We start from the raw sequence: 17315 nt of genomic DNA on the forward strand, positions 1-17315 counted from the left end.
CTTCAGAGGCTAACAGAAACAATAACACACAATACATTAACTTACTGTGCAGACAGATGGTGTGATGTACTTCCAACAACATTTCATATAAGGCCACGGGCGGTAACCAATCATGTCCATTATTTTATCATAATAACGATCAGCACCTTGGAGACAGAGAATTATATTAGCCAGATCAGCCTCCTGTCCTGTGTATTCAATAATCTACATTTACTGTAAATGTAAGGAAAGTGATTTTATATTATATCATACTGAGACACCGTGTGAAATTTCTATTTAAATGTTTCCTGTCAATGTATGTTTAACGAACAATAATGAAGTAACTCTTTGGGCACCATTGTCATTCAGAAAACTATCATAGCTTTAAAATGCTTTATTTAATTGCAAACACATGACATTACATATATTAGTAACAATTTGACACAAGGTCCATAAACATGTATTATGGCATATCCACCCTTTCCAACTAATGCACCGTGCATCACCACAACTGGACTTTGTTTTGATTGGAGTATACTGTATTTTTAAATGCTAATTAATGAATGCAAATTTTCTTTGAATAATAACATTCTGTAACTCACCATATATCCATCCAACACAAATAGACTCCAAAATGGCAAAAAACATGATTGGCATTCCACTGCAAGCGTAGTAGTCAAACAGCTGAAATATATACAGTCCACCCTATAGTCCATTAGAGGAAAAGAGAGGGAGAGACAGAAAAAGAGACAGGTCCTTTGAGATAATACATCTCAGCTGTAGATGTATATTTATCTTATGTGGAGATCCAAAAATCACTTGCCATTCCACAGCAGGCAAAGCTGTAGCAAAACATGACAAAGAGAGATCGACAGACATACAGACATGATACAGACAGACAACAGAAACTACAGACAAAGGGATATGACTACAAATAGAGGTAATTCCAAACCGTTTTAACTACACAGATAAACAAATGGACTCCCACCTCAGTGACCATCAACAGGCCGACAAGGAAGCATATAACACTGATGAGCAGCAGAAGTAGTTTACGTCGATGACCAGTGAGAAAGAAGGATGGATACATGTCTGCTATGGATGTGACCAGGCCTTCCAGATACACAAACTGTGGGTATAAAAAACAATTAGTGCTTTTACTTTTCAAATAAAAAAAATAGCTGAAGAGCTTCAATGGGAATGTTGCTTGGGTTTATATCCTTTGTACATTTATTTTCCACAATTTAATGGTAACTTCAATTACCTCACTGTCAAGTCCAAGCAAAATAATCATAATGAAGAAGCATGTAGCCCAGAGTTGGGGAACAGGCATCATGGCTACTGCCCGAGGGTAGGCAATGAATGCCAGACCAGGGCCTGTAAGTGGTCCATAACAGATGCCAAAATATGTTAAGTCATTATAGGTGATAGTGTACAGTACATTGTATACTAATGCCATGAAATCAGTAGAGCAAGAGTAACAACATAACACCTGCTGGGATTTGCCCAGAGATGGTGTAGTACAGGGATATTCAACTTGCTTTGCCAGGGGGCCACTTTCGTGAAATGATAGAAGTTAATAAACAAACAACATACATTTTTCTGTAGCGGATTGTAGGTTTTTGGAGTGTCAGCCAAAGTTTAATCTGACAATGTTGTGCACACCGGATAGTTAGTTAGGTTAAGTTAGTTAGGTAAAGTACATACATAAGTGCCTGGGTAGCGAGCAGACGGCGGTATTTGACAATTTAGCAGCTAAATCATAAATTATTGAAAGATATTTCATATTCCAGACTGAAATGCTATAACAGAAGTGGAGTATTGGCCAGAATGACATCAACATTTGGACACTTATTCAGCGGGTATCTTGCATGTTGCGTTCAGGTGCATTGTAAAAAAAATGTAATTCCATCGCGGGCCGCAAGTTGAGTATCACTCACTGGTGTAGTATTTAAACTAAGAATGAGTTCATTGACAATCTCCACAGACAATATTGGCTCCCGAGTCAGCTATCACCTGAACCAGCAAGCTCGTGCAGTGCTCTAACATGCGCTAACAAGCAGTCCAAACGGTGCAGCGCACCCGCCAAGCTTGAAGTGGATCGGACGAATGGTTCTCGAGATGAATCATTTTTTGTGTTGCCAGTAGGTGGTGCTATGACTATGCACATGTATTGAAAGTTGATCAATCAATTTAGGGAAAATTAAGGCCCTTAAAAAGTTTTAAAAAGTCTTAATTGCCATTTGATGAGGTATTACATTTTGTAGCTGTTGTGCTGATTGTGTTAAATGGGCATATGATATCTTCTCATATCGATCGCAGACCCCTGAATTGAATCTAAATCGTATCGTGTCAGAATTTGTGATATCAGCAAATATCGTTTGTCCAAAGAATGTATATAATATTGTATTGTGATGAAACTTGTGATTGACATCCCTATCGCTGATGTGACAAAAGTGGCATTGTGGTCTTAAAATATATTGAAAAGGTCTTAAAAGGTATTGAATTTAACTTCAGGATTCCTGCATAGACCCTGAAAATATGACGGTGTCCGCAACATAAACATTCTCCAAGTACGCAACACCAAAGATAAGCGTTAAGACTTATGGACCAAATATTGCATTATGCAGATTCCCAACCTGATTCAGCCACTTCTGAGATGTCTACACCCAACTCATACGCCATGAAGCCAAGGACAGAGAAGACGGCAAAACCAGCCACAAAGCTGGTTAAACTATTCAACAGGCAGAGGAGAAATGCGTCTCTGTAATTGAAAAAAGATGAATACTAAGTCATGTGAACAACAGAAAGATAAATAGAGACAGACAAATGTTTATTTTCCTCACTTGTAGCAGTTGTTGTTGTATTTGTTGTAGCTTCCCACAGATGGCAAACAACCTACACATATACAATAGGAGAATAATACCTGGCTCCCCGCATCCATCCATACCTGAAAACAAACAATGAAAATTGTTATTGTTTCTGCATGACATGCAGGCCTATGATTACTCTGGTGTGGAGGTAGATGCTGTCCAGTCCCACAGCACATAGCTAGGTGCGCTGTTGCTGTAGTTGAAGTTGAAGTTATTACAGCGTAGAGGCTACAACAAAAAGACTGATATCTATAACCGAACACAAGAAACCAGCAATAAGACTCAAAGAAACAAGTGAGTAGTAAACATGTTGTCCCCCACCAAATGGTCCACCACCAGTGATGTAGATCCACCCTTGAGTCAGTCCCATTCATTGTCAATGCCGCCCCCTAGTGGCACAATGTCAACACTACAGTGTAAAATGAAAAAGGGGAAAAGCAAGCACACTCACGAAAAACAGTTGGTGGGTGCACGGCTCAAAATGGTCTATGAAGGAGAAGAAAAGCCAGCACTCTCAAAAATGTCCTTTTGTTAATTTAATTGAAGCAGATGGCAGGTACAAACGTTTCGACAGAAGTCTTCCTCAGTGTACGCTACAGTGTGACTAATGGACAGATAGCCTGGTAAACCAGGTCACGTGTCTGTCTGGCCTCCAGCTTCCACCTGTTTGCAGGTTTGCATGTTAGGGTGATCTTCTGATTTCGGGCACTTTCATGTCCCTGCAATATATCTTTAAGAAAATCACTTTTTTTCCTGCTATTTATGTTGTCATTGCTTAATGCTTAGTATGCTTTGTTACTCCACTATACTACCCCTCCTTGCAATAATTTATTTTCATCTCACTTGTATACTGTTTTATGTTGGCATTTCACCATTTTCACCTTGTCCCCAACAAAGAGTTTTGATGTTTGTTCTTGTAATTCTCCAGAAAAAGAAAATTAATCATATAATATTTAGCATGTACTGTATTTTTTATGCCTCCGCCGGCGATAGCCAGGCCCGAGGCATTATGGATCCGGGTTGTCCATCCGTACGTCCGTCCGTCCGTACGTCCGTCCGTCTGTACGTCCGTCCGATGTTCGTTAACGCATTATCTCAGGAACGCCTTGATGGAATTTAATCAAATTTGCCTTAAACATCCATGAGCATGAGCTGATTAGATTTTGGTGGTCAAAGGTCAAGGTCACTGTGACCTCTCGAACGCCATTTTCATGCTTGTTAATGCGATATCTCAGGAATACCTTGGCGGAATTTCATCAAATTTGCCTTAAACATCCACTTGGACTCAAGCATGAGCTGATTAGATTTTGGTGGTCAAAGGTCAAGGTCACTGTGACCTCTCAAACGCCATTTTCAAGCTTGTTAAAATGATATCTCAGGAATGCCTTGACGGAGTTTCATCAAATTTTCCTCAAACATCGACTTGGACTCAAGGATGAACTGATTAGATTTTGATGGTTCAAGGTCACTGTGACCTCACACACCCAATTTCCAAGCTCTGTAACGCAACATCTCAGGAGTGCCTTGGCGGAATTTCTTCCAATTTGCCTCAAATGGCGATTTGGACTTAAGAATGAACTAATGGCGGAGGCATAAATCTGCGGTGCGGTCGTTCTAGTATTCTTCAATATTTTATTTTCAGTTTTTATAGAACAACAAACAAACAAGACAAACAGGTTCAGATGCAGGAAATTAGCATTTTACTATAACTATAAATGGATAACTTTTTCTTTCTTCGACAAGGCTCAAAAGTGCATGTTCCAAAATACATTATAAACACAGACACACACACACACACACACACACACACACACACACACACACACACACACAGACACACACACACACACACACACACACACACACACACACACACACACACACACACACACACACACACACACACACACACACACACACACACACACAATAAAAAACACAACTGACAAGAGCAGTGATAACAAGGTCAAAGTGCAGTGTCCATTTCCCTTTTTTTTTAGTTCAGTGTTGTAAGAACAGGTCAAGGTGCAGTCATGGCCGTAACTAGCTATGAGGACGGGGAGGTCCGGACCTCCCCTAATATTTCAGAGAGGAGAAAAAAAAAGCTTTTTTTTTTTTTTTTTTTTTTTTTTTATAAAACAATCTGCATGGAAAAGCATGAAAAACACGGGATCGCTTTTATTTTGAAACGAAAGGCAGGTCAGGCAGGAAGTCATCTGACGCTGCGTCCGCGGTAACTTGATTCCGAGAGAGCAGCAGCATGGTGGTGAGTGATGACTGTCTGTCTGCCTGGCGAGATAATTGAAGGTGAGCGAGCTGCGAGACAGTGAGCGAGTGAACGACAGACAGTGAGTGACACTGACAGATTTTTTAGCAACAACCAAGAAAGTAAGTGTCTAGTCTGTCTCTTAAGTAATGTTACCTGTGTGACACGTTGGGATGCTACTGGCTAATCATGCATGATGCCAATTGCCAAGCTCCCGAAGTCAGGTATGCAGGTGGCTATATGCATGGTTTCAGTTTCATGACCCAATAAGTAACAAAAAGAGGTGGTGTAAAGTTAAAAACAACATAATACATTTTATTTTATTTTTCAATCGTTCCTATCAGGAATAAATAAATGTCCCTCTGTATGTTTTTTTTATTATCGATGATGACTTTGTGTGTTGTGTACGGCTTGGGTTGTGTACCTGTGTTTGTAGGTGTCATTTTGATATGAATTTGGCTAAAACAGTTTGTGTTTGTTAGTTACAATTATGTTGACAGGAGAGCTGAGCAGCTGGTGACATGAAAGAGAATATACTGAATGACATCACAACAGTATAATCCTAATGTTGATTTAAAATGATATATTACTCTAAATATGGCTAAAAAAGGGGGGGAAAACCCTCAAACATTTTTCGGCGGCGCCCGCTATTTCGGAACCCTAGTTACGGCCCTGGGTGCAGTAGCTAAAATGTGGTGCCTACTTTAAAATGTTCAGGGCAGTGATTGCAGACGGGATAAAGGATTTTTTGTAAATGTTTTTCTGGGCCTGTGGGACTTTGTAACGCCAACCTGATGGGGGAGTAACTGAAAGGATCAGTGAAGGAGATGAGAGGGGTCCTGTGTGATCTGGGTGGCTTTCCTGATTACTGACTGGTTGTGCAATTCAGACAGGGGAGTTTGAGGTGAAGCAATTATTTTGCTTGCCTGACCGGTTATGCGGGAGAGTTTGGTTTTGTGTTTGATGGTGAGGGCGTTGTACCAGGATGAGTTGTTAAAGGTAAGTATGGATTCAATGAGTGATCTGTAAACCAGGGTTAAAATGTCCTTGATGACGTTAAAAACCCTGAGCTTCCTCAGCAGGTGGATGCGCTGCTGGGCCTTCTTGTAGACAGAGGCAGTGTGCTGGGAGAAGGACAAGGAGCTGTGTCTATCTCAGTCCCCACGTATTTAAAAGATTGAACCTGTTCAACCAGCTGGCCTTTGATACTGAGGGGTTGGAAGAGAGATGGTTGATGAGAGTCCGTTCACTCCGCTCTCAAAGCACAGCTCCTTGGTCTGGAGGGTGTAACAGTTCACAAAATCCATGGTTCCGTTCAATACCAGTGGTGTCACGGTTCGGTATGTTTTTGATACGGCAAAAATGGGTGGTACTTATAGCGAGAATTATGCAGGCCACACTGATTGGTCTGATTAATGTGATTGATTAACATGAATCAGACCAATCAGATTCCCTCACTCACTCCCTTTATACACGAGTTAGCCTCACCTGAAAATCTGCAAGTCGGCCTGGATCAGGGAAGAGGTAAAATCTGATGCCATCTATGGCTCCTGGTAATGTCAGACCACGGATCAGCAATACTATGATCATCATGTAGGGAAAAGTAGCTGTAAAATAGACAACCTGAAAGAGGACCACAAATATAGCATCATTATATTAGGGAAGTCAAATTTGACTTCAAGTCAGGCATAGTGTCACAGGTCGATATGATTGTCAGATACCCCCTGTTTAATTTGTCAAGTGATTTATGACTTTGCTCAAGATTATCAGACAGGAAGTGGGAGTGGCTTAGAGGTAGTTTATATGACGTGGCATTTCCGCTGCCATTCCCTCTCCCCAGACCTAGATGAAGCAAGCCACGGATTCTCTGTCACTGCTGTCTCTAGAGTCTTTAATTTGTTTTCACGTATGGGTGTGAGTGTGTGTGTGTGATACTTATTTTCTACTAGCGTCTTAATTAATGAGCGGAGGCTGGTTGTAGCTAGTCTCCACACCCAGGCTTGAGCTGTCCATTGACGCTATCTGCACCGCCCCGGCCTGTCCCAGGTAAGCTAACTCCCGTTTGTTGACTTCTTGTAGGATAACTCTTGTGCAAAGTCGTTCTGTTGATGTTGTAGCGGGTCTGGTTTGTCTAGAGGCGAGCTTGATTCTATTTTGAGAACCCATCCCGTTACACATAGATTATCACTGAAATGCAAAAATGAGAAATATTTGAACATAAAATACCTTCTGCATTTTTAACAGTTAAGCGTAATGAATATATATCTCAGAAATTGTGTGTATAAAATAAATAAATAAATATATATATATATACACACACACACACATATGTATATGTATATGTATATATGCGCGTAGCACGCAAGATTTCTAATATATATTTACTATACATATGTCAGATCTCACCTTCCCTGAAGACTTGACTCCTTTCCAGATACAGAAGTAACAGATGATCCAGCTCAGTAGAAGACACCCAGCAAGGTCCCAGCGGATACTACCCATCTCCTCGATTCCTCCAGACAAACCCAAGATTCTCCTCCTGAAGACAGAAATGTAAGTTTAGGATTATTTTCCTTTCTCACTTGTAAAACTATTTCTTCATTAATAGAGATCTTGTGAATACGTACTGCCAGAATTCTTTAGCTGAAGACGTTGCGTTCCCCAACATGTGGCCATTTGATGAATGATTGTGACCATAATCAGAGCAGTCCTCTAGTAGTGGGAGAGTAAGAATAACAAGTAAGCATGGCATTTTCCTATCATGTTGGTGAACAATTCATGCCAGATCTGTGACTAAAAGCTGCAGAATGCATGTATGCCTTCCAACAACTCATGGAATGCTTTTGTTGAAGCCGTGCGTGGGGGCCATGGACGTCTCCATGATACAGTAGCTAGGTGGTGACTCTTTTTCTTTTTTCTTTTTTTCTTCTCTTTTTGCTGAAGGGCATAATGTAGTATTGTGGGCTAATTTCTTTGTGGGTTTGTGGGTGGGCAGGTCCTGCAGGGAGGGTTACACTGTATTATGTTTTGATTGTATTTGTATGTATATGTATATGTATAGGTTTTATTTTTTGTAGATATCTGTGGTCTCTTGTGTTTTTGTTTTGTTTAAAAATAAATGAATAATAAAAAAAACTATAAAAAAAATTGCTGTGCCCCAGATGCAGATATTTATCTATGGCTAGCTACTGCGAGACTAAGCATCACTGATTGACCGACCGACCGACCATCCGACCAGCCTGCCTGCTTGCCTGCCTACCTAGTATACCTACCTACCTACCTATCTACCTGAATTTGGCTTGTGCATGCCCTCGGCTGCGCTGTGGGAAAAAGGCCATAAGACAGATTCAAATCCGTGACCTTTTACCAAATCTTCCCATAAGCAACTTTGCATCTCAAAATGTTTAATGTACGCTTTAAGTTCTTGTGAAAATGGACAGAAATTACTTTTTGAAGTAAAGGAACAGGAAGTTCATATTCAATATGGATTTCAAAATGCAGCTTCCCAAATGTTATGACAGAGTCTACTGTTTACCTGTGTTCCAGCTGTTGTTGCAGTTGGCCCAGGGAAGTTCAGTGTTGAAAGAGGAGAACAGGTAGAGGAAGGCCCAAGCCAGTATAACAATATAATACATCACAGCGTAGAATAGAGTCACGTGACTGGCGTAGCCTAAACCTATTGACAAAAATGTGTCATTATATGCAATACAAAATGCTAAATTTTCAACATAATGTAATGTACTTCAACATATACCAATATTACATAAACTGTATTCTATGTATTGAAGGTTCAGTTGAGCTAGCAGTACCTTCAAATAAAGGGCACATTTTCCTCCAACATGTGATTCCACCCTGACTGGTTAACTGTCCCAAAGATATCTCCAAAAAGAAGAGGGGGATTCCACAGGTAAAGAGGAACAGAACATAAGGAACCAGGAAAACTCCTTATGGGAAGAATTTTGTGGGATTGTAGAGAGACAAGGACACAGAGACATAGAGAGAAATTTAATCACAATTCACTGCACTTCTAATATGATGGATATTACATCAATAACAATCAAATTTGTGACCGTTTCATGATATAATTCATGCAATGTGTTCCATCTTCCACCTGAGTAGCTGCTGTACCAATAGACTTTTATGCCTTAAGATCATGCACCATCATCTCATCTCATCATCTCACCTCCTCCATTCTTGAAGCACAGATAGGGAAATCTCCAAACATTGCCAAGACCAATGATTTGTCCGACTATTGCTAAAATGAATTCAGTTTTGTTGGCCCACTGGCCTCTCTCATGAAGCTCTGATGATGGATGATCTTTCATCAACTTCATCTCTGGCTTGCTTGCTGGCTCCATTGGGTCAACTGTTGAGATGTATTTAAAACGGTAAAATTAAATTAATTAAAAATAAGGTTCTCACTAAAAAGTGCTGTTGGAAAATGTACTGATAGATGGGAACCCTTTCTTTCTATGTAAATAGCCTTCAGAGGCCTCCAGCTGGGATCGGTGGGGGGCTAGTTACATGCAGGATAATAAAGTGCTCCATTAAATGTTAAATGGCTGTTAGATGCCATACAACACATGTTTTCAACCTGCTCACAGTGTACCCCTTGTTCTTAACTGTTGTAAGTGTATATGTGTGTGTATGTATACAAAATAATGTTTGAGTGAGAATAAAACTTGTTGCTGTCAAAGTTGGGGGGGGGGGGGGGGATCCAACTACACTGAGTTTGCTCGTGTTGCAGGTTTAATTGATCTGTGATTATGTCTGATGCCTCTTTTATTGACTTTCGACACACATCTATTCCACTTACCCCTTAGATTGACATTGTAATGTAATTGATGGTATGATTCTGACTTTGCAAATAAAGTTTAAAATGTTTTACAAAAAAAAAGGGTAAAACAGAGCATTTGATATACTGTAGCCTACATTTACTTCTTCCCTGTTCAAAAAAAGCATAGACACTCTCCATCACTCCTCTGTGTATGAAATCTAACAGCAAAAACACCAGCTTGTTGTAGAAGTGACTATAAACAATCAATGAAAAAACTTGGACAATGTTGCATTTCTTAGCTAATCAAAATAGTTCTGTGGATTTACTGTATTAACTAGACTGGCTCTGGAACATGTTTATAAATATGGAATAAGTAGGTAAGCTCTAGTAGACCACTCCCACCTGCAACCTAATCAATGTATTTCAGAAATTAATTTAATGTCCCTTATCTTTGCTTATTAAAAGTTGGCAACGCTTGGAGGAACACAAACAGGTGATATGCCATAAAGCCTTGTATCAAAACTGTTTCTGGGAATGTAACAGGAAAACGCAACTCACCTTACAACTGTCAGTTGCAAACAGACAACAATGACGACGACCAGTAGCAGCAGAGGCACACAAAGGCAGAGAGTGGAAGCTAAAAGTTTACACTGAAGACAAAGCGTGCAAAAAGAATAAATATATAAATAAAGAAAAAAGAGAAGTTTTTTCCATGATCAAGCAAACATGGTAAATCTACATTTGTTAATATATGTCTGATGCACTGAACTGCCACTGGTGTGTGGATATGTCTGCTGGTGCTGTAGTCATTACTAGCTATCTGTGTTCTTCTAGATTATAATCTATAAACAATCATTTTCTAAGCAATAGTTATCTTTGTAGACAAGTTAGGCTACAGTTTAACTTAAGTCACAGGAGAAAGGCCAGCACCCTTTCTGCTGTGACTTGATATTGTAGCCTATGTGCCCTGCACCAAAGTTGTTTATATTTTTGGGAGTGTGCTCGATGTTCTTTTTCCCTTACAGTTTAACTTAATTCAATCATTCTTCGGGCTATATGTAGAGTAGTCTCTAGCCTTCATATCATGGGCAGTTAAGAATCCACATTTTCTATTATGTACGCCAGGTACATTTGAGCTTGTAGCCACATGGGGGCAGTGCAGCGCTTTACATCACATGCTTTTTTAAGACAGGCAGAACGGTCTTCACGACAGTAGTGGCGCTTTACGGTCCAGTTGAGCAAGGCTAAAAAGCAAGCAAGTCAAGTCCTCCTGTCTCACACATGGGTCTCACATTATTTATTCCTCTCAGTTTGGTAAAGTAATAATTTAGGTTCATTAACTCAGTTTTGCTACTAGAAACATGTTACTTGACATATGAGTGATCAGGAAATTAACTCTGGTAAGTTAGGTGGTCTGGTACTGTACTGGTCTGGTAGGTTGGTGTAGTTAGTTCAATTGTTTGGTTTCTCTGTTTACCGTGACTGCTACAGTATGGGATGGTGCTATGACATTGGGCTTTTGACAGTGAAGTCACGTCAGGCAGTTTATCAGTAAAGAGTGTTATGTTGCATGGCTCCCTGAACATTTCGGTTTCAGTGATAACATAGACCCTTTTCACGGGGGCAATTTTGTGTCGAAAAGGCAGGGTAAACAGGTGCAAGCAAAACACTAATGAGGGTTTCCAACTTCCATGATTGCAATTTGGAAACCCTCATTAGTGTGTTGCTTGCATCTGTGTTTACCCTGCCTTTTAGGCACAAAATAAGCAGTAAGCTCAAAATGAATGACCATTATGCCCAATCGCACATAAAATGGCATTCAGTACCTTTGGCCTCATCCAATGTGGGACAAAAATATAAACAACAAACTGACAGAGCCCACTTAAACTCTCTTTTATATGTGATGATGATGGAAAATTCAACGGTTGGGGTCAAGTCTTATCAGTTATATAAAACATGTAATCTGCAGGCTTACAAAGAGTACATGATTTTTTTTTTATATATATAAATTGTAGCAGTATTTGATTTAATTCCCCTTAAAAGGACTACTGTAAAGTAAAAATGCTACTCAGCTCGTTCGACTACACCAAGTTCAAAATGTATTAACTCTTGTTCTATTCTTGCATCTCTATACTTTTATCAGTGGTCAGTTAAACACTACCCTGATTACTCTACAATGAAGGTAGGCCATATAATTAGTACGTTGACTAAAACTTTATTTGAGAGAGAAAATACATCATTGATACATCATACATACATTTTCCATTGTCTTTGACATTGAATGGATGCAAATGTGTGGGATGCACTTTGAGGCCCTCTGCCTCAGTTTGTTCCTCTGCTGTAGATCAGGATATACATCTGCTGTGAGATATTTTACAATATTAGAAAAGAAGAATAAGGATAATGGAGTTTAATTGTAATCCACCGTAGAGGCATACCGTATATTGATAATTTCCAGATCTATACAGATGCATCAAAGAGTTTAGGTAATAAAGTTGGCCTACCTTCCTTTCTAAAATGGCATCAGTTAACAACACTGACTATGTGAGTGTGGTGCCCATAATAATAACCACAGTTTCTAGAGGCTCTCTAGCTCTATCCAGTGGAAAAACAGACGCATTACAAGAGCCAGAGGGCCAGCACACTATCTCATGCCTTCTGGTTCTGCCCGTCACTAACGGGATCCTGAGCCAAAATATTTGACTGGTACTCTATAAAGTAACCCTGCAGCCGGAGGCAGAACTCACCATCTTCGGCTGCTCAGAGTCCTCTCTGAACTTCCCTACAGCCGTGCAGCAATCTCTGACAATGGGGACAACTGTTGCTAAAAGACTAATTTTAAAGGAATGGAAGTCCACCTCTTCACCTTCTTTCCAGGTGTGGCTGATGGACATGATCTCTGTTATACAGATGGAGAGACTGAGGTTTCTGAGAGCCAACTCGCTTAGAAGGTTCTCAAATATCTGGGACCCCTTTTTGACCTACTTTGATGAAGTTAAGAATGACTAGTGACTGAGGTTAGGGGTGATGGACGGCTTGCCCAGATGGTTTTCCATCGACCCCTTGTGTAGGATCCCATGCACAATATCTTGCACAATACAAGCACATAAGGACCTTATGCTGCTGGTAGCACCACATTACAATGCTAAATGTCAAAGATGTATGTATTTCTTTTATTTTCCTGTCTCTGAGCTTGTTTGTTGTCTTGTCTTGTTTGTTTATTGCTCTGTAAACATAAAATAAAATATTGGGGGGGAAAGAAGATTCTGAACCCTCAATAATATTAAAGTATTTCTGTGGCACCTTGCAAAACCCTTAACTGCACCTTTAGTAGTTTACATCAGGCAATAAAATAATATTACATTTAGAGGGAATTACATAATGTGAAAATGGCAACACTTTCATAATTCAGTCATGAGCAAGCCTTTTCTCAATTAGTTTTGACAGCAGCCACCAGGAGGCAGCATAACAGCTCTCTCTCCATTTACCGTGTTAGTTTTGTCAATCAGTTTCAGTCATTTTACACAAATGCAAGATCATTTGTCACGACATTAGAGACATTTTCAAGTCATCAATGTACAAGTCAAAGTCAAGTCACAAATCACAAGAACCCAAGTCAGGTCTCAAGCCTTCTCTTCATGCATCAGGTCAAGTCTCAAGCAATTCAAATTGTGAGAAAGAAAAGGCCCAGAGTGCTCGGAAGTTTAAACAGGTGTGATTGTGATGAAGATGCTCTTTGCTGGGGATCACAAAAGTAAAAAAGAAAATTCAATGCACTCTTCTGGCAAAAAGTTGAAAAGCCTTTATTGAGATGACCATTGTAACGCAAGCGCATGTTTAAATAACGGGGGGATACAACCCAGCTTTATTTTAACATGCACTATACTAAACTTTTTGGGTCAAGAGTGTCTTGACCTTTTTTAAATTCAAATTGTGATTTGAATCTGAGTGACTTGAGTCTAAGCCATGTGACTCAAGTCCCCACCTCTGGTCCACACTGTAAATCTGAATCTGCTCACCTTAGTTTCACAATGTGCATATTGTTCTACCAAATTTGGACAGAAAATTGGAAAGGTCAGATCCATAACACCCATGGTCTGGTCCAGTTCACTGGACAGTCTGCAGTCCTCATCAAACCTGGATGTGTACAGCATCAGCATGTCCAATGGGGGAAAAAATCATGCAAATGTGCAAATTTCCTGAACTAGGCATCTTGCGCGCTATGCGCGCTTGATTCCTAGGCTCGCCCGCTACGCGGCCTCGCCCAGCTGGCCCTGCAGCTCGCATACGCAGCTTGGCCACTGCGCGGCCGAGCCTAGGAATCGAGCATGCCTAGCGTGCGAGATGCCTAGTATTATACATCATCATCATCAGTATATGAATGGGGCTCTGTCTGTTTCTCTGTCTCTCTGTCCCACTGTGATGTCATAAATCTCACTGTGACATCATCAGTGATGTCATAAATCCCACTGTGACATTATCAGTGATGTCATAAATCCCAGTGATGTGTGACATCATCAGTGATGTCATAAATCCCACTGTGACATCATCAGTGATCAGTGAGGAATTTATGACATCACTGATGATGCCATTTATGACATCACTGAGTAATTCACTGATGATGTCATTTGGCTAAAGGAATAAGTGCATGGTAGTTAGCTTGGAGTTGAATAATTGCACACTTTGTAGTTTGTAGGTACTGATGAATACATGTGGCCAAACCACTGACTTCAAACTGACCTAAATATACCTATTAGGTATTTAGGTCAGTTTTAGGAAGGCTACTGACTGTTTGTCCCTCTCTCGCTCTCTGTCCCGTGCGCGTGCCAGCCGCCAGCAGGTTTTCGCACGCGCCGCAGCGCTCCAATCAGAGCGCAGTTTGCCCAGAAGCGTCTCGTTGCCATGCGCAGTTCTCCAGAAACTCAACTCAGCACTGCAGAAACTGACCTCTCTTGCAACGTAAGTGAGTTCTACGAAAACTTCTTTACTCCTATAACTTTAAAAATGTGTCTTGTAGGCAAGGAAGGGTGATATAAGCAGTCTCGCTTTGAGCAATGCCCCGGTTATTTCTTGAACATTGAAATGAATGTTGTTTTTGGTTGTTGCCAGAAATTGCTGCAAAGAAAATTTCTTTGCATGGGCATGCCATGGGCACTGGCCTGGGTAGCCGGGCCGCACACCGTCACCAACACTGATAAAGTGCACACTGCACAGTCTGCACACGACGTTATTTTGTGACCAGAAGCATTTTGCAATTTGCACATCGTCTTCTTGGTGGCCTCTGTCACCGGAAGTATACGGCTCTGGTCACCGGCATCCCGGCAGCTGTACGGTAGCAACCCGGTTGGAGACAGACCACGCCTCCAGCAGTAGTACCGCAAGCTCGTGCTGTTGCTCTTGGTCCTACAGCCAATCCCAGTCGAGGGAACAGCCGATAAATTAGCATGCCACCAATGATAACGCCTATGCAAATACCCGGCTGACTGCATTGTCCCGGACGGTTTTTAGCAGAAGCTACCAGATTTGTCTGTCAGTTGTTGCAGCACAGTGAACGTAGGCGACAGAGAGAGCGCGTGTGTATTGTGGAGACTGGACTAAAACTTTAGTGAAGCATCAGTACCGTGGACTCTATGGTGGACTTGGATTTTCTGTACAACATGACATTTGAGGAACTAAGTGGGGATTATTCTCAAGAAAGGTAAATTTGGCATTTCATTTTCCGTTATATTTGGGGAAACGCCGTTGTATAGCCTATTTCTCAAACTCTTAACACGAATTATCACCAGCCTGTTCAGGTATTAATGTGCAGCAGTATGCAGCAGACTAATGCACGATATAAATTACGTGCTAGAGTCTTTTCAACGCAAATTCCTATTAAATGCACATCGTCCATGCTGCTGCTTGCAGCTTTGCTGTTGCGTGTCGCGAGACACACTTGGACAACAAATACTTGTCTTTCTTTTCAGTCAACAGCGCGAAACGAAGTGTGCAGATTAACTAAATACTAAACGATAAGTTTGCACCGGTTTCAGGTGAAATGTCTCTGAATACCTGAAGTGTAAAATCTGTATTTTTCTTTTCACTCCTGCAGCTATTAAAACGCGATTTACACCGCAAAATTGATCATGTTAGCGTGGCGACAACCGACTCGAACTTCTAAGTTGCACAACCATCTCGAACTTGCACAAGGAAGCCTGACTAGCTAGCAACGCAGCTTATCTAAACTGGGCAGCTTGAACTTGATGTGGCATCATCGTTGTAATGTGGTGGTTACTATCAACTAATGAGTCTCTCTCTGTGTTGGCAGAATGGACACTGTGGCGACGGCGCTGGAAGAGGTGCTCACTTCTGCTCTGCCGCAAGGCTGCATTACAGTCGGCGTCTACGAGGCAGCAAAGTCCCTGAATATGTAAGTGCTGCACGGTTATCTGCAACACGGAGGTCCACACCTCTTATCACACACACTGCATGCTGAGATCTGACACTTTTACGCAGAAATGTGAACTGTGAAGGCTCACTAACCATTAGGCAACGGTTCTACAGTCACATCAGGTCTTCTCCTCCTCACCCTTGGGTTAGGGCCAGCAATTTGATCTTTTCCTTATGCCCCCACACACGTTTTCAGAGGTTAATTTGTCACACTTGACAGGATGTTTACACTCACTGCTTACTCATATTTAAGTCAAAAAAGAGGAGAGTCTAATTATTTTCTTTTTCTTCTACCCTCAGAGACCCTGATAATGTGGTCTTATGCATCCTGGCTACGGATGACGACGATGTGAAAGATGTGGCCCTCCAGATCCACTTCACACTCATTCAGGCCTTCTGCTGTGAGAATGACATCAACATCCTGAGAGTGAACAACACCAGGCGCCTGGCAGAGATCCTGGGTGGTGGAGGAGGTGGAGGAGGAGGAGGAGGAGGAGGGGGAAAGCAGAATGGAGAGCCCATGGACCTGCACTGTGTCCTGGTCACGGTAAGTGTCTATGCTCACCTTCTCTGTTCTATTTTGGTACCAGATGTTGATTACAGATGTGATGTTACAGATGTGATCCTGTAAACCTTTTATCATTTCCGACCCCCCTTTTGCAACTTACAGTTGCCAGTTTTGCACTCTAATTTAAGTAAACTAGCTATTGTACAGTGTTTATCATGGCAATTGCCATTGTATGAAACTGAAGCTGTGTGTATTTCATTTTACAACACGTGTATGAATGAAATGGCATAGCCCTGTAGCTACATTTACTAGGCCAGTGCATGTCAGTTTCACTCAGACTTGCCAGTACATGTTCTCATGCAGGTAGTAAACACTGCCTGCTTCCTCATATGACTTCTGCGGAATTTCAGAAGAGGGAAATTACTTTCATTTGCCTATGCATGGACAGCAGTGAAACTTCCAGATGTTTATAGCCTAATAGTGCTA

At 41.1% G+C, this 17315-nt stretch overlaps 1 protein-coding gene and 1 pseudogene across 2 annotated transcripts; one reads left to right on the forward strand and one right to left on the reverse strand.

Moving 5' to 3' along the window:
* Window positions 1-45: 45 nt before the first annotated feature.
* LOC310772133 (sodium- and chloride-dependent GABA transporter 2-like) lies at window positions 46-9473 on the reverse strand (the record flags this gene model as incomplete). Its single annotated transcript, XM_083664587.1, has 12 exons — window positions 46-146; window positions 582-684; window positions 968-1105; window positions 1241-1353; window positions 2616-2740; window positions 2823-2926; window positions 6604-6738; window positions 7522-7654; window positions 7743-7827; window positions 8651-8791; window positions 8925-9059; window positions 9299-9473. Coding segments are annotated over 12 exons (1488 nt in total), but the record flags the coding sequence as incomplete, so codon positions are not given.
* A 5976-nt stretch (window positions 9474-15449) lies between these two features.
* On the forward strand, window positions 15450-16868 carry LOC310772135 (growth arrest and DNA damage-inducible protein GADD45 alpha pseudogene; annotated as a pseudogene). Its single transcript has 3 exons — window positions 15450-15590; window positions 16200-16301; window positions 16622-16868. The product of its transcript is annotated as a growth arrest and DNA damage-inducible protein GADD45 alpha pseudogene (transcript).
* The last annotated feature ends 447 nt before the right edge of the window (window positions 16869-17315 follow it).

The sequence above is a fragment of the Poromitra crassiceps genome, assembly GCF_964638095.1.
Source record: "Poromitra crassiceps genome assembly, contig: HAP1_SCAFFOLD_2064, whole genome shotgun sequence".
In the NCBI taxonomy this organism is placed as follows: domain Eukaryota; kingdom Metazoa; phylum Chordata; class Actinopteri; order Beryciformes; family Melamphaidae; genus Poromitra; species Poromitra crassiceps.